Raw genomic sequence first — 20,620 nt, forward strand, 5'->3', positions numbered from 1 at the left:
AATAAATGAACGCACAAGGAATAATAATGTTTTAGAAGTCTGGCAATATTTTAATGATAGATTCTCCCCAAGGCTCTTCTTAATGCCTGTGTTGATTTCAGCAGACTGATTTTATCTGCATGTCCTTAAAGTTAATATGATAAGGGTTTTGTACAGGTTAAGTCAATACAAAACTCAGACCAAAGAATAAAACAGTCTTTACCTCCTTTTTAATTTATATGTATTTTTTGAAGTTATCTTCCTTTATTTTAAAATAACAACACAAGTGATTAAGCAGTTTAGGTGCACTTTGCACAGAATGTAGTTTTCAGGCTTCATAAATTTTTGTTGTTCAATTCTAGCACAAGACACAGTACTGCTTTCTATTTTGAAATAACATTGCTTTTTCTTCTTAATGGGAGAAAGGTAACTTTGTCTTGTCCCTGTTTCCGGGAACAAAACCCTCTCCTCTTTTGTATCATTCATGCAGTGAAGAGTAACATCATATTCTGCTTCATTAGCTCCTCTTTTCAGCAGCTGTTTTCTCCATTTTTGAAGAACTTCTATAGATCAACTTTGTGCACACTTTTTCTCCCCCAGCCTTCAGAGAAAAATGATTTTACTCCCCTGTAATGAACCCTTTTTACCACAAAGGTAGTAGAAATGCATGTATAACCTTGGCAAATGTCTTCTCTTTCAAGCCTCCTCTTCCTCCTCCTCCTCTTTGATGCTGAACTTTATTGGTAGAGTTTTTCAGGCAGCGAGGGAATCAGTTTTAAATCGGTGAGGTTTGGAGGACATGGATTTGCAGCCTGGGGTCTTGGGAAACTCCACCAAAGGGCAAGGGACAGAGGTGGCTATTTGGCTGGTTTGTTCTCGTCACCCTTTTCAAGAGCTTCTCGCTCCTGTGCAGGGTGCTTTGAGGGAAGGTTAGCGATTTCATTCTGGTCACCCCATTCTATAGATACTGGACTGGTCTTCATGGCTAGCAAATTTGTTAAAATGTTGAACTTCATACAAATTCTGGGAGCACATAGCACTTGGCTTTGACCTTTTATGCTGTTTCCGCTGGCAAACCAACAGGCAGCTTGGACTCAACCACCACAGGTGAGCTCGGCAGGCAGCTCGCTCCTCAGACCCTTACAGCCCAACCTCTTTACCCAAGGTCTTGAAAAATGACTCCAACTTTTCCCAGTCGAGTACTTTCCTTTCCTGTTCCTTGCAGTGATCTGGTGGGTTTTGATGGTGGTGGTTTGGCTTTGTTGCATTTTATTACTTTTCTGGCAATGCTGTTTCATTCTCAGTTTCCCGAGTTGCACCCCAAACACTGGCTCCTGAGCAGCTGGTTCCAGAAACAGGAGTTATCCTGATGTGCTGGTCCTCCGTGGCACACGAGGAGCTCAAACCCCAGTCTCTTACCTCTGGAATTCGCTTTGGTGCAGGAGTGTTTCACTTCTTATTAACGTTTTGCCCAAGGGTGATTGCCGGCAGTAGTCTTTTCATTTCTGCCTCCTGCTGCTGCTTTGACAATAGGAACGGCAGCAGGAGGCAAAAATGAAAGGACCAGATTGAAAGAAGCACTTTGCCACTGTTGTAATTTTGAAATTGATGGCGTTTTTTAGCCCAAAGTCTCAGGAAAAAAGCTGCTTTTCTCTTTGCCTCCTATTGTTTTTCCAACAGGGAGAGACATTCTCTGATGTTGCAGAGGCAGTGGGAGGCCAAAATGAAAATAATTTTCTTCCTGAAACATTGGATTGCAAAAAGTGAACAATTTCAACAGGGATCTAGCGCTTTGTTTTCTTGTTGACTGCCATGTGGCGAATACTGGTATTTCTGTTTGCCTGTAGAAAACAAATAGCAGCTGCTTCTCTTATTGAATTAACATCATCATAGGGTAATTCCGATAAATCTACTTACTGTGTGTTTTTAACATGTCATTTTCATTCTTCCCCTTTTTCCTGCGCCAGAAGAGGCTTTGTAATGTGGATACCTAATTCCCTTCTGAGGGAGCCAGTCAGGGAGCAGAAGCATGGGCTCTGCCCTCTCCATGGACAAAGAGGATGGGTCAAGGAGAAGGGTTGCATCCCGAGGTAGCCCTAGCACACAGCCCTGATTTCATCCACTTTGCCCCAAGTGCCATTTCTGTGGGTGCACAGAGCACCATTGCATTGGGAATTCACAGTGTTGGCAAAAGAGTAAAGTTTAAATCCTTGAATAATGTCTTTGTCCTCCAGCTTTAGTTGTTTGGGGCTATTGCTCTTTTCTTGGGTGACTTTCATGTATGTAATTAGTTATCTTGAATAAAAAGATTTTTCCCTTATTGAACGTGTGAGAAATTTGGGGATGCTAATCGGAGCATAACCTTTTCTTAACTTGCTCTTTTTACACTCAGAGAATTAACATTTATCATACAGCAGCACAAGAATTTGGCCTTTGTATGAAGTGAACTGATTCTTCACCCTTTTTCTGTCTTTATACACAACAAAAACTAAATTTTTGATAAACTCATCAACAGAATATATTTGTATGCTTTGAAGTACTAATTGTGAATTTACGTTTCTCGATGTGATTTTGGGGCACTGCGTGTAAGTGCGTGAAATGTCTTGAGTCCGAGATTAGTTAAAGTCTAATTAAAATTGTTCCTGAAAATTGCATTTTTAAAGCCAGATACAGGTAGATATATAAAAGTGGCTTGATTGTTTTCATAAGGTCTGAGCACTTCTGGTGCTTGAAGAATTAAAGAGTTGGGGATTCAAAAACAAGATCACAAACTGATATTTGGTCACGTACCAAAATATTTATTTAGAGTGCCATCTTTAAATGCTCAGCTTTTCAAGTTTTGGCTACCTTTTCAGCTGCTGCAGTGGAGTTTGGAGTTCGGTTTCTTCTTCCCTAGCCGGTTCTGATTTGGTTGGGAAACGACACATTCTGGCATAATTGAACAGTTCCATTTAGACTAACCTCTCCTTGCTGCTCTGGAGTCTTCTCTAGAGATTTTTGGCAGCAGATGATATCTGCTGGTTGTTTTGCTTAGGCATATTAATGCAGCCGTAATGCATCCCTTCGTTTTCAGTGAGTCTGGGCTTTTACTGTGCACCTGAAAAATTCTGTTTGCTTATTAGTACTAGTTAAGGATCACTATGAAATCAAAATCACAGAAATACAGAGATGGAGCAAACATTTTCAATCACCTTTTATCAAAATCATCTCTCTCAGAAACACGCGTTTTCATACTGAGATCCAGGCAAGTGGGTAAGGAGCAAACTGGTCGATGACCCTGTTTTCCCAAGGGCTACACTTACTTGACATTTTGATGTCTACTTGATTTAAACATTTACCTAAGCTTTGAAACGCTAGCTGGGCAAAGTTTGCTGAACTGTCTTGTCTTTTAAAGAGGAAATTTCACACACAAAAATGTTTTGTCCCTCTGCCTTTAGTTGCACAGAAAACATAATTTTCATTTTTAATCTCCTAAGCAGAAAAGGGCCCACCAACTTTCCCTTGCTTCATTTTTGTTTCTTCCCTAAAGCTTGCTGAACAAGGCCGGTACCCAAAACGCAGTTTTATTGCAGTGTCTTTTTTCAGTTTCTACCAGAGTAGAGCATGGGATTTTGGCAGATTCTGCTTCTGGCCTGTGGAAAGGCGCCTTACAAAATGGCTCTCCAAGATTTATGAAGACTTGCATGGTGCAGGGGCTGAAAGGAAGTTTAATTACATTCAGCTTTTGGTCATTTCTGCGTCTGACGATGTGCCCATGTACTGTCATCTCAAAGACTATCTAAGAAAATAAAATTGATCAGTGAGCCTTCTGGCTAAAGCTAAAATGAGTGCTTTGTCATCTGCCCACGGAGCGTGGGTGCTCAGTCACTGTCAGCTCCGGCGTGCTCGCCCTGAACTCTCTAGCACTGAGATTTGTCCAGAAGTTTAATCAAACATTATTTTATACTGAGGCCTTCTCTGTAAATAATTGAATTCTTCTTTTGCCATACTCCCACATAATTCTTTGCACTATAAAGAAATAATTTAATCTATTCCGTGCTTTGCTTTGGAGATGGTAAAACGTATGTGTTGTTTTGTCCTAGCTCGTGTAGAGCACAAAATGTTAGGATAAAAACTTGACAGCTACAGTTGCTGTCACCTTGTGAATGACATCTCTACTCATAAAGCTCTGATCAAAGGCAGCAAATAGTATGGAAACATCTTATTTATACAGTAAACTCAGTTCTGAGAGTGAGACTGTGTAGGTGTCTTCAAGTACTGTAATTCACAGGCTAATAATGCCAGGAGCCATAAAATCTCTCAGTTGGAGGTTACAGTGAATAGCAGTGCTAACAATTGGGAAATACTGCTGAGATGATAGGCTGAATGATGATTGAGTTTTCCTGGAGAGCCCTTATTGGTGTTTAAAATAGTAGGTAATGTTTTTAGCTTTAACTGTAATGGATGTTCCTTGAGCCTTCAGAGCAGATTTTGTTTCACCTCTTTAAACGGTTTATCATTATCAAAAAGAAATACTCTGTCTTAAAACGTTTGTGTTGCTGTCAAAAGTGGGCATTTTACCTTTTTCTGAGCAGAGGCACCACCAGGTCGGCAGCACCACTGGAGCAGGAGGGAGACTTCCCTCAGCTGCCTCGTGTTAGGGGCTTGTGTGCTCTCACTGGCACTGCTGGGCACAGGCAGCTCCTAGGAGGAGGCAGGATTCTTGGTAAAAGGAGGTTTAAAGGATAGTTTGCTGAAGTTTTATGTTGTACTGTGGAGACAGCACTTTGTTAATGTAATAAACTCCAACAGAGTTCTCTTGTTGACCCTATAGCACGGAGGTAGGTAAGGTAAGCTGAAAGTACTCCAGGACTGCAGACATTTCAGCGTGCCTGTGAGGTGGTGAAGGGAAAAGTTTGCATCCATCACATGCCGGTTGCACTCGTACACTGTAACCAAGAGTTTTCAGTAGGATCCTATAAAAAAAAGACGTACTTATTTCCTTGAAAATGACTAATTGTAAAAGAAATTTACTCAAGGAACATTGTTAGAGGAAGAGAACACAGGTGGTGACACCAGAAATTAAACTGTGTGCACACACACTGCTAGATATTAGGTGTTCTCTCTTCTAAAATCTGTTACCTTAAAAAAGTGAAAAGGTTTTATTTTGGTATCAGAGGTGCAGCACAGCGTTTTTGGGCAGTTGTGCTCCCAAAGTCTTCAGCAACAAATGCACAGTCTGACAGCTTGGAGTTTTCTACCTGTGACAGAGAAGTTCAAAAATGAGATTAACAGGAAAATTTGGATTTATTATTATTATTAGTTTTAGTTTTAAGATCCGGTGTAGATATACTGCTCTGAAATATGTTATGCCTGTGAAAGAGTAGTTGTGCTCCCAAGGTGCTGTGGTCTTGATAACAAAATCCATTCCGTGGTGTTTTTGGGCCTTGGGCATCAGACCTGTGGTTCTGGGCAGCCATCGAGAAAATGGTGCCAGCAAGGAGAATAACCTGGCTGAGCTGTTCTTGATTCCTTCAGGACCTGCTTGTTGTACTGAAAGGTACCTATAATTATGTATATTTTCTCTTTAACACCTGCTGCTGTACTTTTTTTTTTTTTTCTTTCCTGGGGAAATATGTAGTTGATTAAAATTACGGCGAATTTTCTTCAGATAATTGTTCCCAAACGAAGCCGTGCACAGCGTGTGCACGCATCTGTGCAAATACACAAAAGTGTGGATAAACATATATGTGGGTATAGGGGCATGTATAAGCACAGCTAAGAGGAAATCTCTCTTTTTTAGCAGTTAATCCACCAGTCCTCAGTGTGTGCCCGTGCCTTGGAGGTCACGCTGCACTGCAGTGCTCTGTTCGGTGTTCTCCTGCACGGCGCTGCTATAAAAATGCTAATTGTCCCCATGAAGATGCAGGCTGTTTGTAAGTGCGTATATGATTGTTTTGCAGCCCGGCGAGATGTAAGGCGGTGTTATTTCAGGTTTATCATTTGAATGTGTGATGAATGCAACTTTGACAGTTTATTAGTTAGAAAAGGGGGGAGAAAAAAAGACGGTGCTGTGTCGTTCTTCAGTGAATTGATTGCCAGGAGCATGTTATTGACTTTGGTGATAATATCATTATATATTTTACGGTCATAAAATCAAGAAATTCAGATTATGCCTTGAGGGCTTTGCACATTTAAATAAAGGATATAGCCATTTCCAGGGCTATTGGTTTAGATTGCCGGATGCTGTGAGGAATGCGGAGTGTGCTATGAGAACATACAGAAAAAGCAACAGTGTGCTTACTGCTGTGATGCTTTGGTTTATTTTCTTTTTTGTGTTTATGAAATACCCGCACTTACAACCCCCCTGGGAGAATGCGCAGAGTTTGCTCGATGTCTTAGCATATTAATGCACTGCTCGCTCAGTGCTCTGTTGGGCCAGGAGCTGAAAGGAAGCGCCATCCTTGACTTGTACCAAGAGTGAGTCTTCCTGAAGCCCCCACCGAAATTCACAGCCTTGGAAGGAAATCTGGAGTGAGCTCTGGTCTGCATTTACATTACATGGAGTCAGATAACCTCATACAAATGCAGCTTTCCAGATTCACACCACAGAACCAGCAGCCGTGGGCCCACGGCTGCTGGGGAGAGCCCAGCACAGGCAGCTCAGAGCTGGATTCACTGCAGTGGCTCATTTTCCTCTTGGGCTGTATAAGAGGGGTTTGAGAAGTTGTTCAGTCACATCTTGGGGTTGAAGGCACTTGAGGAACTTGGGTTGAGTACTCAGAGTTCGGGGTTTAACTCTGGCTTGATGAAGGCATCTTAAGGTAGATTGCCTTGAATGAAAATGATTGAATGCATTTAAAACCTCATTTATTACTTTCACAGTAGGTTTACTGAGATAGATAAAATACCTTAAACCGGATTGTGATGATGAGGCTCTTGCTACTTCAGATGGAAGCTCAGAAGAGCTCTGGGGAGTTCTCGTGCTCGTTGGGGCTGCTGGAGGTCCAAACACAACGTTTTGGTGCTGCACCAAAGGTCATGTTCTTTCACGTGGGCAGGAGCAGTGGCTCCAGCTGGAATGCATATGGCTTGAAGGGGAACGGTGACATATACAGAAGTAGATGAAGTAATTAGTCATACATTTACATTTACAGGGCCTCTGAGGATTATAAATCTATATGCGGCAAACTAAACATTTCTTTGCTTGTGTCAACAGTGGCATGGTTTCTAATTAGAAGCGATCACCTTTCTAAATAGAACTTGTGGGGCATTGGTGGTCTTTTTGCCTTTATATTTTTTCGCAGTGTGGGGCATGAGAATTAAGTCTGATTTCATTTTGGATAGTAAGATGCTTGTGTTCAGTTGCAAACAAGGGGTTGGGATATTTGCTTTGTGAAAAGCAATTTATGAAGGCAAATGATTAGAACAAATGAGTGCAAAATTGCTATTGTTTTTGAAGTTTAAAAAGTTTAATAGAAAAAAATAATTTCCACTCATTTCAGAATGGTTTAGTGGTGCTGGTAGCCTGATGAGGATTGCTAGGCAGACCCATTCTGCACAGGGCACGGTGGGCAACTGAGATGGGCATCAGCTCCTCACCCTTGTGGTTTCAGCAGCTGTGGTGGTCTCTGTAGTCAAGAAATTCTAAAGTGGGATCTAAGGAAATACATGTTGTGGAAAGAAGTACTTGTCATTAAATACGTGTTCTAATTTGCTCTAAAGTGTTGTCTAGTAATGATGTGAGACCTCAAGCTTCAGTTTTCCTTAAAATCGGCGTAATTGGTGTGTGAATTCCTACCTCCCTGTCCTTGAGAAGTTATTTCTGGTTTGAGGAAGGCAAGCTGAGAGCAAAACCCCAAGGTTTTGAGGTGCAGCTTCTCGGTGTTGAGCACAGCTAAGCTCCAGCACACAGTACAGCACTAGCAGGGAAAGGCTAGCATGCCAGCAGGTCACACCAACACGGGGTCTGCAGCCAGGAGAAGATGGACCCCACTTGTTACACCAACAAAAAGGGGCAGCACTTTCCCAGATGGGTTTTGGCACATACACAAACCACGGTCTGGTGGTTTAATGTTAGCACCCACCCTCCTCTACAGCTTAAGAAGAATTACAGCCTCGTAATTCAGGCATCTCTTATTTATGCAGTTTCAAACACAGAAAGGATCTTGTTCACAAACTGTCATTTAAAAAAAATAAATTGTTTTTTATGATGAGACGTTGATGAGAGCCTGGACAATCTTCCTTATCAGTGTCCAGTGTGCAAATGAAGCATTGCCCCATGTAAATCTCATATCCTGTGAGGGCAATAAAATCAGCTGCACTGATGGTGTTTGTCACGCGGTGATTTACTAACCGGGGGGAAGTTTTTCAGTGCAAGTTGCAGCATCAGGATTTGGAAATCCAGTATGAACATAGATCGGGGGAGATCGGGACTTTCACTGAGGAGCAGCAAGCGTCGCAGATGGCTGGCTCGTAATATAGGGCAGTGTGCATGTGCGTTGCTTTTTCATGGGACATACTGCTCTAGGGCTTTTATGGCTGAATTTGTAGTCTCTAGTAATTTGCAGTTTCCACCACAGTTTAAAATATTGACATCATTTTCAGGTTGATGATTTTTCCCAGTCATTTATCCCGAAAGCACTTTATCCTACTTAATCTGGGTCATAATTGACATGGGACTTGTGCATAAGCAAACATAGCCATAAGTTGTATTTGAATGGGCTATTAATGTCATGGATTTACTTTCATTCTGAAAAATAGATCAGAGGTTGGAATAAGTATAAATGTTCAAACAACTGGATGAATGCAAGCTGGTTACCGTGACTCAGACCCAGGAAGCACTCTTGAACACGTGCTCAGAGTCACAGTGCTATTAGTATCAGCTAACAGCTGCCTTCTGCTCTAATGAAGATGTAAGGTTGAAAATTGTTGGCGAGAAAGCTGTTGGAATTGAATTTTATTTACTGCAAATCAACAGGATATCTTCACGAGTATGGAAAACATACGGAAAAGTCCACTGTTATCCTTGCAGTTTGTCGTGTCTCCAGATGTTCTCCCTCCTGCCCCACACTGGGGGCGGAAAGTGGAAAAGGTTTTTTCATCGTTTTCAGCTGGCAGTGCCAACATCTGCCTCGGCATTTCCCTGAGGCATGCTGTCAGCATTACTTCAGGTTTCAGATTTATCATTTTTGTCTCATTTGTAGGTTTTTGTTTGTTTTCTCTTACTAATATTTTTTATGAAATGCCATGTATGAAATTTCAACCTCTGTTTAATTCCTTTTGAGGGAGCAGGACTGGAAACAAATCAAGGGAAATGGCTGGGTGACCGCTGAACTATGATAGCAACACTCATCAGCCGCCTTATTTTTAAGGAGCTCTAAATAAACCATTAAGACATTGCTCTGAGCTGATACTTGTCATTGAAAGAAATGATGTTTGCATGCTCAAACACACCCAAAGACCTCACTGTGCTTAAAATAACTCTACTTTTTAACACACATTTAGTCCATCACTAGTTCATGGCATGGACTGTGCTGTCCTCTGGATGAAGGAGAGCCAAAGGAGTTTCTTCATTTGGAAGAACTCTTTCTTGCTCCTACACACTCTTTAGTTTTTTCCATAATGATATTTTAGAAATTTCAGTTCCATAGTTTTGAGACAAGTTTTTTTATCCACTTGGTGTGTGTGTAACACTAGCAAAGTTGACCCAAGTGTCGACAGCTGGCAAAGTTGGTTTTTTCTTTTTTTTTTTTTTAATAGAAATGCAAAAGAAAATAGCTTTTTCCTCCAAACTTTCTTTCCTGCTTGCCATAAACTATCCACTCAAAATCAGATTCTATTATTTTTCTTGTTGTTGTTCTTTTTAAAGCTATTTTTCTGTGCTTACATCTGACTTTCCAAACAGGAAGAAGCTGAAGACAATTCGGGCCAAAATTCTCAAATACAGGTGTATAAAACTAGACTTAAGTTTGGTTCATTTTGGGGGACAAAATCTGTGACTAGAGCTCCAAGGAGTTACTAGTATAAATTTCAGCAACTTTGGTCCATGGTTGGGCAAGTGTTTTGGTGGAATGTGTTGGAGCCCAGAAACTTCAAATTCTATAGGATCTTACACTTGGCTCATTTGTGCTTTTGGCATTTGTTTGGCTACTTGTTTGCTTACAGATACTCACAGTTCATTGCTGGTATTTTGAGATCCTAGCAAGAATGTAATCAATTTTAGGAAGACTGATTACCTAACATTTTTTTCCAGCTAAAATACAAAATCACTCCTCTGCAGATACTTGGGGAAGCGTCAAAAACGCAAGAGGTGATGATTTCTCTATACTATTTCTCTATTCTATGTCTTCTTACTGTGGCTTTCATGGACTGCTGTGGTATCATCGTTATGTGGCTTGGTTTAGTCTGTGCTGTATAATATATGTACATTGACCCTAACAGTGATGTGCTAGCTTAACCTGTGATTGCTTTTTTATTAAGAAACATCTTGTGCCGTTATTTAGCTTTGCAGGAGGAGCCTGTGCAAGCCAACACTGGTAGTGATGTTGGTTCTGTATATCTCTGTGAACAGAAAGAATAGGACAAGGGGACAGTATTTATTGTACAGGCTTTAGAGCAGCAATATATTCCTTCAAGAAGGAAATCTTAATGATTTCTAAGATCACTAAGATCTTGAGGTCTCTTCCAACCTAGAAATTCTGTGATTCTGTGAAAGTGTGAAGGGATAACAATACCTTTTGTGGGTTAGCTTTCCAGTTTCATTTTATTTTCAAGATAGAATGTTTTAGCTTTTTGAGTTCTTCCCAAAGAAATTAATTCTAGACATGTGTAGGAGCAGTTTAATATTTTATGCATACAAGGGATTGAAGTGTAAATATGGCCTCATGGCTGAACAATGGGTATTATTATGTTTCCATTGGACTTTGTGGGAGAACGGCATACAGGAAATCAGCAGGAAACAGCTAAATGATACTTCATCACAATTCATAGTGGTTCACAAAATTACTTTTTATTAAGAAAAGTTCTTTTATTAAGATAAGGTTACACATAGACAAGTTCATATAGCAAGTGTGGGGTGTTGCAGAATTCTTGTCCACAGCTGATGGCACCATCTGCTCCTCTGTAGGACCGTCCCGTAGGATGTTGATGCGTCTCCAGCGGTGTGTCAGGGAGAGGCGGCCAGGAGCGTGGTATCATGGGCTCATGTCCATGTCCAGCGCTGAGGCTAGCAGAGAAGCAAAAGCACTAACAAGCGAACCCCTGTGTGTTGTGCCACCCCCCTCCTGGGCCCACCCTGTCACCAGCCCCACTGTGATGTGGCCGTGACATCAGTGGGGCTGGTGCCAGTGGCACAATGTGGGAAGGAACTGGGTGTTGACCTTCCTCAGCATGTGGCCATGGAGTCCAGGGATCTGTCGTGTAGAATTTTGATGTGTCATGGGCTCGTGTCCGTGTCCAGCGGTGAGGCTAGCAGAGAAGCAAGTACGGGCAACAAGAGAACCGCCATGTCTAATACCAGGCCTCTCCTGGGCCCACCCTGTCACCAGCCCCACTGTGATGTGGCCTGACATCACCAGGGCCTGTGCCAGCGGCACAATGTGGGAAGATTGGGAGTTGACCTTCCTCAGCATGTGGCCATGGAGTCCAGGGATCTGTCCTGTGAATGTTGACGTGTCAGGGGCGTGTGTCCATGTCCAGCGGTGAGGCTAGCAGAGAAGCAAGTACAGGCAACAAGAGAGCCGCCATGTCTAACACCAGGCCTCTCCTGGGCCCACTGTGATGTGGCCGTGACATCAGTGGGGCTGGTGCCAGCGGCACAATGTGGGAAGGAACTGGGGGTTGACCTTCCTCAGCATGTGGCCATGGAGTCCAGGGATCTGTCCTGTAGAATTTTGATGTGTCATGGGCTCGTGTCTGTGTCCAGCGGTGAGGCTAGCAGAGAAGCAAGTACGGGCAACAAGAGAACCGCCATGTCTAATACCAGGCCTCTCCTGGACCCACCCTATCACCAGCCCCACTGTGATGTGGCCATGACATCAGTGGGGCTGGTGCCAGCGGCACAATATGGGAAGGAACTGGGTGTTGACCTTCCTCAGCATGTGGCCATGGAGTCCATGGATCTGTCCTGTAGAATGCTGACGTGTCAGGGGCTTGTGTCCAGCGGTGAGGCTAGCAGAGAAGCAAGTACGGGCAACAAGAGAGCCGCCATGTCTACTACCAGGCGTCTCCTGGGCCCACTGTGTCACCAGCCCCACTGTGATGTGGCCGTGACATCAGTGGGGCTGGTGCCAGCGGCACAATATGGGAAGGGGCTGGGTGTTGACCTTCCTCAGCAAGTGGCCGTGGAGTCCAAGGATCTCTCCTGTAGAATGTTGACACGTCTCCATCGGAGTGCTGGAAGAAGGCTGAAGCCATGGTCTTGCTCTGTCCTTTTCCAGGATTCTATCTGTAATAATAAATAATAAAAAAAAAAAAAACAGCTGGAGGGGAGCGGCCGCCCTTCATTGCCATGGAGGGCCTCTCCTCTCCCTCCTCAGCCCACACTCATCTGGCTACTCCTCAGCCGGACTGGAAGGACTGGCCTGCTGCGGCCCTTTTATAGCTGCTCCCCCTGTGACACAGCCACCGCCAACATTCTGTCCCCTGTGACATGGCCACGGCATCACCAGGACCTGTGCCCACTGAGCAGAAGAAGCGTTAAAATAAAGTAAAATAAAGTAAAATAAAAGTATAACAACAAACAACAGACACTTGTAATTCTGGGGAGGGAAATTCAGCAGCTGTAAGATTGATTTGAAGATCAGCAGTTCAGCAAAGGTTAAAAGAGCATCAAATCCTGCAGGTACTGCCTACCCATTGCCACATTTTAAAGATGTGTGGTACTTGCTGCTGAGATTTGTGGGCTTGAAGGCTCAATTCCAGCAGGAAAATGTTTGTTGTCTGGAGGTGATACATCACACTTTGGGTATGAAAGATGTCCAGTGCCCAACCCTGTGTCCGCAAGTGCCTGACAGTGCTGAGGGTGTCTCAGCCAGAGCTGTAGACTTGCATCTTCCTTTCTCTTACGTGAACCAAAGATTTTGCCAGTGGCTGTTGTGTGCTGCACACTCGAGTGGGACTCAAGAACAAAACCTGTAAATTATCTTCCATCTGCTTGATTCATTGCAGACTGTTACATCCTCTATAGAGGATGGCAAGAAGATGGCAAGAGGCAGCAGACACAAAGTGAAACCTGGGGGGGGGTTTCCTCTGAACATCAGGAAACGTTTTGGTGCTGTGCACGGGCTGCCCAGAGAGGTGGCTCAGTCTCTGTCCTTGGATGTTTAGATGTAGAGCTTAGGGATATGGTTTAGTGGAGGACTTGTTAGTGTTAGGTCAGAGGTTGGACTTGATGATCTTGAGGTCTCTTCCAACCTAGAAATTCTGTGATTCTGTAATATTCTTCAAGCAAATAACATCATTTGTTTTTTTTTCATTATTTAAATAGTAATAGTGGGAATATTGCTGATATGGTTAGATAAGTTGGTGTACAAGGAAATAGCAGCGGATTTCTGTTAGAGTTTTGTCTGCAAAATGAAGAATTCTCAAGTGTATGGGGATTCAAACAACCCATACAGATCAGAAGTTTTCAGATCCATGAGGTGTGATTCAGGCTTATCTCGTGTTTCTGTAAACCTCATTTGTGTGCAAATTCAGTGCAGGAGATTTTGTATGGCAACAATTCCACTGTGAATTCATTTGAGGTAGTAAGGTCAAAAGGTTTTATTGAACTTGTACATTTCTTCTAATTTTATTCAAATGTTCACATGCTGAGGTGTTGAGCTAGGAGTTGGATCTAATTTGCCACTTAATTGGGAGTATTTATTCATTTATTTGCCTCTACACGCCTGCAAATTTCCCTTTTCCCTTATGTCTTTTCAGGTCAGGATCGCAGTGAAGCCACTTTAATAAAGAGGTTTAAGGGTGACGGTGTCCGATACAAAGCAAAACTGATTGGGATAGACGAGGTTTCTGCCGCCCGAGGAGACAAGTTATGCCAAGACTCCATGATGAAGCTCAAGGTGCAGTGCCACTTTTAATCTTTAACATTACAACATCAAGGGGAGCGAATTTCAGCCTGAACTTTCACTCATTCTCTTTTCCTGACACTGAATCACGCTCTGGTTAATTATGTATCGAAGTCAGTCAATTGTACATGAACTCCTGGCTGGTATTGCTTATCCCAGTTTAATTTTAATAGGTTGTCTCAGAGTTCAGCAGTTGTTCATGATTGACACCACTGCAATTTGTCCGCAAATTATAAACAACACATCCACAAATTGAATAGTTTTAGTATGCAAAAGGGGAGGTAAACCACTATGAGCAAAAATAATACATCAGAACACTTCATATGACAGTGCTAATCAACTACAGCCTTACCTTGAACTATAGCTCCTGTGGGGACAGGCAGGAAGGGGGAGTGATGGTGTGGGGTGTAAGGGGTGAGATACAGGGGGACTGGTGTCCTCAGTGAGAGGGGAATGTCTTGTACCCGTAACAGCAGGACTAAAGGGTTACAAAATCAGGAGGTCGTGCCCTGAGAGGACAGAGCATGGGTTCCAGTCTTGGGGAGCAGGCAAGTACAGGTTGCTTATTCATGAGCAAACAGCACAGAATGACACACATCCCATGGTTCAGCAATCTAAAAGAAAGATCTGGTAGATAATTTACAAATCAGTTGCTAACATTTCATGACAGGCAAAAATTAATCTGTTCTAAAAGGTGTTCTACAGACTTACCACATCTGCCACAATATTTGTGTCTGTTTTGATTGCACGCGAGGTATTTCACATCCTTCCATAGTTCCTAGAAGCAATTTGGGGGACTTGTCACTGTTCTGCTGGGCAAGCCTTTTTGTTTCCTTCCTCCATGGAGTACCATTTTCACACTTCCAAGATGCCAGATACCTGTTTGCTTACTGGCAGGATTGATCCAAACAGTACTGTGAGATGACTGAAACTCTTTAGGGAAGGAAGCATTAGAAATTCCTGTTTGTATGTAAGGCACCTTAGCACTAGGACGCTTTTAAGTATCTAACAACAGTTTTAGGGCCAGGAATAATGTTTTGGGGGAACTTTTGACAAATCACTCAATTTTTCTCTTTAATTTTCACGTCTGTGTAATGGAAACAATGACCTCTGGAAGGTCTTAAAACATTTTGAAATTGCAGAGCATCAGATAAAGGCTAAACACTTTTATTTATTTGCTATTTACTATTTAATTTGATTACATTTCATCTTAGTACAGTGTTATTGATCAGGGCAGCCAGGCTCCTGAGAGGGTGGAAATAGGAGATACTATTATAGCTACGCTGCGGAAGGATAATATATGAATTGTGTATCAGCAAGTTCACTTACAAAGTAAAAGCCTGAGATCATGAAAAAAAATACCTCTGTATGCCAGTGTTTTTTACAGTAGATGTGTAGTTTGATTTAGTAAAGAACATTTTTCTTCTATAAAAAGTTCAGTTTGCTTATTCCAGGTAAGTGTGTATCCATGAAGTAAGCTAAAGGCATGGACTTTTTTTTTTTCCTTCACTGCTTGTTCTGTTTTTTTGTTGTTGTTGCTGTTGGCTTTTTGTTGTTTTTTGTTCGTTTATTTTTTTAAGGGAAAACAGAACAGCTTACAGCTAGAAAAAGTGCTCTAGAAATGACCTTCAGCTTCCATGAAAACAAATTTCACAGAGGATTAGCTAGTATAGGGATTGGAAGTGGGAGCAAATTTGCAATGGTCTGTGGGTAGCATAAAAAGGATGTGCTACCTTGAAAAAAGGGAGGAAGCCAAAAGCAAGCAGGGTACTGCTCCTGAAAAGCCCTTAAGTATTCCCCAAGAGGCGATGAATCGCCCACAAGCAAATCTTTGTGCTTTGCTGTGGGCACCTATCAGAACACAAAACGAGGGGAATAATGAAACCAGCCAACCTGTTCTTTGTTTCTGTAGGGAATTGTTGCTGCGGCTCGTTCGAAAGGAGAGCATAAACAGAAAATCTTCTTAACAGTCTCCTTTGGAGGAATCAAAATCTTTGACGAAAAGACAGGGGTAAGTAAAACGATCGTACAGTGGAACAAAATTGAATGTTTTCATGGTTGTTCCTTTAAAAGTATTTCCTAGCTGGACAGTAATATCTCACCAATGTGGGCACACATAAAGCATCTGACAAGCTTGATAAAGGGTTATCATATATCAGAGCAAGCCATTAGATGACTGAGGTGTAAAGTGTAGCACGGGGATGCAGTTTATTGTAAAGCTTTGTCCTGGCTACTTCTGCAGAAGAAATTACTTGAGTACACAAATGCTCCTTAGGTGCATAAACAGTCGCAGCTCTGTGTCCAGAAAGGGGCAGGAGAGGATCTGCTTTCCTTCTGCCAGATCACAAAATTGCTTCTTGGAGTCATCATCTCCCCATTTGGAAAAGATTTCAGTGGTCCAAGTTACAGACTGGTACCTGTGTCCGTATGGGTTTTCTTGTCCAGCCTCAGATACTCCTCTGGATGCTGCTCGAGACCCCTTGGCAGTACAGGGCAAATGACTTCTGAGAGTCTATTGACAAGGGATTAGGATTGGGACTGGCTTGGATTGAGGCCTTTGTGCCATGGGAAGAAAACAAGTTAGGACAGGGAGCTGTGGGCAAGCCCAGGAGAGTGAAGCTTATTTTCCCCACTGATGTCAGGGAAAGGGGAAGGGCAACAGGAGGTGCATGCTCATAGCTGTGATTGCTTCAGGTGTCCCAGCGGAATTGTAAGAATTTCTCTCAGATCTGTAACTCCAGATCAGTGTGGTCATCATCACCACAACGCACTATGCTCCTCTTAGCAGCAATGACAGTCTGTTGTCAGATAAGCAGCAAACATGAGAATTTACAGTTTTTTATCATCACTGGTAGAAAATATGTATATTTTATGGAATCGGAGGTACAAGATATCTGAAAATTTGAGGTTGCTGTTTGAGGCTTCCAAGCAGCAACTTGTCCATGTCAAGGAAGTTGCAGATGACCATGTCGCATGCATTTATTTATTTTTTTGCCACAGAATTAGCATGTCTGATTTTTTTTTAAACTGCTTTGAAAGAAGAAAATCTAAGCAAAACATTATACTACTTAGATATAAAGACACAACACACAAACTATTTTAATCCTAATTAGGAAGATTTTTACAGCAGTTTTAGCTCTGCCTTGAATTTTAAAAGGCTCTTGATTTAATCTTTTGAAAGATTAACTATTTAACATGGTGCCAGAAATAAAACCCTACTGATGATAGATGAAATTATCTTTGCCAGTTAATTTATATTATTAGAAAATCAATGTCATTGAGCTCACTGATACATAATACAAGCAGTTAGTGATGAAAAGCTCGTTTGGAAAGTGTTGTGTACAGCATGTGCAAAGTATGCATACAAAAGCAGTGTTTAGGAGAACGCTGCTGAGGTTACAGCCTGTGCTCAGAAGATAGGAAATGTCAGGATTAGGCTGCCAGTGCAGTCGTGGTTGGGTCCTCTAATATGCAGGCATTACAATAGTTTTTAATTACATGATGACATAACTTCCCTTTTTTGTGTGTGTTTTGTTAGAGACTATCAGTTTCACTCGGTGCACAGAGCAGCATTCACGTTCACTCCATGAATGGTGTATTCATATTTTGTTTTCTTTTTCTTCCATGTTCAGCCTGCTGCCTTACTGCACTCTGTGAAAAGGGCAATAAGGCAGTAGTTACTTTCTGTTTAGTCTTTTCTTGGGGAAATAAAAAAGAATAAAGAGAGAGACTCGTCCTGCGGCACTGAGCTCTGAGTGTTTCACAAACATTCCATTTATTTTCCTAAGATGGCACTGAGAAAAGGCGATGCATTTAGAAATACAGGTATAGTTCATCCAAATTGCCTTTCCTGCAGTGTCCCACACACTCTCATATCTGCAGCCAGTGAGGTGGGGACATGACAAGTCTCCTTCGAAGATTTCATAACTTTGACACCCTGTACTCTAAATCTGACATAACTATATCATCCTTATAGCAACCCTGTCACTCACTCACTGAGGCATAGGCTGAAAGCTTTAAATCCACCTTCCAGATGTCTGCCCCTGAGCTGCTGGAGTGATGTACAGGACTATTGGCTTGTCATTCTTGAAACAGGACCGTGACAAAGGGATGCAGGGTGATTTTGCCATCAGGTTTTATGTGGCTTTTTGAAAGCAGGAGAGTCGTGATTTCTGTTCCAAGTTTTTGAAAGCCAGCATGCATAGACTTCTCTGCCAGCCCCTCACAGTCACCATCCCTTCAGCTACATCCCCAGCTTGGCTTTCCCTGTGTCCCAAACCCAGTTTCACGTCCCTGACCCACTCAGCCCATCCAGCCTGTAGTTGCCATCCTGTTCTTGTTCCTGCTGATAGCCACATGCAGCCCCAGCATCTCAGACACATCAGCAGCATCAGCAAGAGGCTGTGCTGGACACTGACAGGTCTCTGCTCTCTGAGCTGCTGGAGCACTCATGTTCCAAGGTGCTTGCTACAGCATGAGGCACGTATTTAGGGGATGCCCTTAGGGGTGATTACCTTAGGGGTGATGTGTAATGTCTCACTCATTTGGCTGTGGTTCACTGTGGTGTAATGCTAAGAGATGCAAGCTGTTGTAGCAGTAAATAAGACCATCTACGTAGGCTAACTTTGATATTTGGATGCTAACAACACCCCCAAAGAAAGGTGCATTATTGCTATAAAGTAGAGCTTCCTATAAGGAAAGAAGTAAGGGCAATGCAATTGGGCAGTGCCAGGCACTGATAATCTCGTTTTCAACTTAGAAGCGATAGGGAAGCTCTCAGGCTGGTGAAACTGGGGATGTGTGACTGCTCAGCCTGACTCTTGATGGGAAGGAAGGGAAAGGGACTGCAAAAAAAAGTTATGTTCTGCTTTCATAGATCTTCTGATATCCACATAATAGTTTATAAAGTTGGGAGACTGATGTTGAGATTTGTGCAACAGAGAGAAAAATATGCCCTCTCTAGGGAACAGCCTGGGCAATTTTACATGTGCTTTCTTCTCTTTTAACTGCCCTCTAGTCCTCTGCCAGGGCTTCCTCCCTTAGTTGTGTTTCTGTAATTTCGGGATTCCCAAAAGAATGTTTTGGGTCACAGTGCTCATTTGTTGTTTGTTTAGAAGGGCTACTTAGCTCTCTAGAATGCCCTTTCTTAGTTTTTATCATTTTCTATTGCTGTCATGTCTGCCACAGTGGCAGTCTGATGTGACATAAAAGAGAAAAAAATATTCTGAAGAAATGTAGGCTTCTGTATGTTAGTATCTTGTACGCTACTATTGGATTTTAATTTATCACAATAAAAAATCAATTTGTAGCTCAAAACTAGCAAATTTTTTTAAAATTGGCAATGTCATAGCTGACTTCATACAAATGATTTAGGAGCATTGCTCCATAATTCATTACAGATGAAGGTCTGTACGTGGGTTACTACTGAAAATCATAAGCATGGCTTTTCCCCCTGTACGTTACAGCTCTGATGGGTTGCAGACATAATATTCATCAAATAATATTGATTTTAATAATGTCATTATTCGAGCTATCAGGAATTCTGCCCTTTGAGTAAATTTATCCATGAAGGGAGGTTTGGCTGAAAATGGAATAACATTTGGGAAGAATTTATCTCACCAAGAAAACCTCAAGGATTTGCTGTGAGTTTGCACTGCAGACACAAGGCAACTTCGTGCATCTGTAGCACTGCAAAAGGAATTCCCTAAGTAATATTAATAACACTCAGCTCAAATATTCCTTAATTCTGTTCCATTGATTAGTCTAAACAAGCTCCTTCATACACTTTTCAGATACTAGTCAAGGTATTTAGAAAGCCATAGGCAAGGCTCTGCTCAGCAAAGCTCACCCTGTAAGTCTGCAGTTCGTGCACCCTGTATGTAGACTAACCCAGCTCAGCTCCTGCTCAGTGTCAGATGCAAAAACAAACAAAAAAAAGCATTTTGGAACATGTTCCATGTTCTTCCGTTTAAAAAAAATCCTTCAAAAAATGATGATCGTATAGGAAAAAATCAGTGAAATTGAGCATTAGCAATAGATCCAGTCTGGCTTTTCATCTTATGATGAAGAGCAAAAAGGATGACCATCCCCCTACACCATTGTGCTGCTGTTAAACTTCCAAAATTAGCTGTGTAATCCAAAACTGCATTTAGTTTTACTAACAGGATGCTCTCCTGCTGTGTGCTAAAAATAGTCCTTACACATGGGCTTTGACCCTTTTTTTCTTTTTTTCTAATAAATGTACCCCTTTTTCTTCTATTTCTTGTGGGCCATCCGTACCATTTCACTTCTCCAGAATCCATTTTCCAAATATGCACATAATTTTAAGGGAAGATATGATCTTATTTAAAATTTAAAAACCACCACATTTATTACTAAATCCAAACTTTTTCTACCCAGTGCTACTTTGGGGATTTCATGCCTGCATGTTGTCTGAAAATAATTTTTGCCCATTTGTTCTGCTGTATTCCCCCTACACCCTGGTGCCATCTCAAGATGTCATCTTTCAACCAGCGTACCACACAAGCTGAAATATGCGCTGCACTCGTTGGCTTTCATAGGAGTGCTTTTATATTTTCGAAAGGATGCTCTGC

General features: G+C 42.1%; 1 protein-coding gene across 1 annotated transcript in view; it reads left to right on the top strand.

Annotated features, from left to right (window-relative positions):
* The window catches only part of DAB1 (DAB adaptor protein 1), a gene marked incomplete at both ends in the record, with an annotated part of 101,606 nt that overhangs the window by 33,923 nt on the left and 47,063 nt on the right, over positions 1 to 20,620 (top strand). Inside the window, 2 exons of the mRNA XM_084291105.1 lie at positions 13,882 to 14,021; positions 15,940 to 16,038. Of these exons, the coding sequence (XP_084147231.1) occupies positions 13,882 to 14,021; positions 15,940 to 16,038 (239 nt within the window). The remainder of the gene's footprint in view (positions 1 to 13,881; positions 14,022 to 15,939; positions 16,039 to 20,620) is intronic.

This window comes from Netta rufina, assembly GCF_964035555.1.
Source record: "Netta rufina genome assembly, chromosome: 8".
Lineage (NCBI taxonomy): Eukaryota > Metazoa > Chordata > Aves > Anseriformes > Anatidae > Netta > Netta rufina.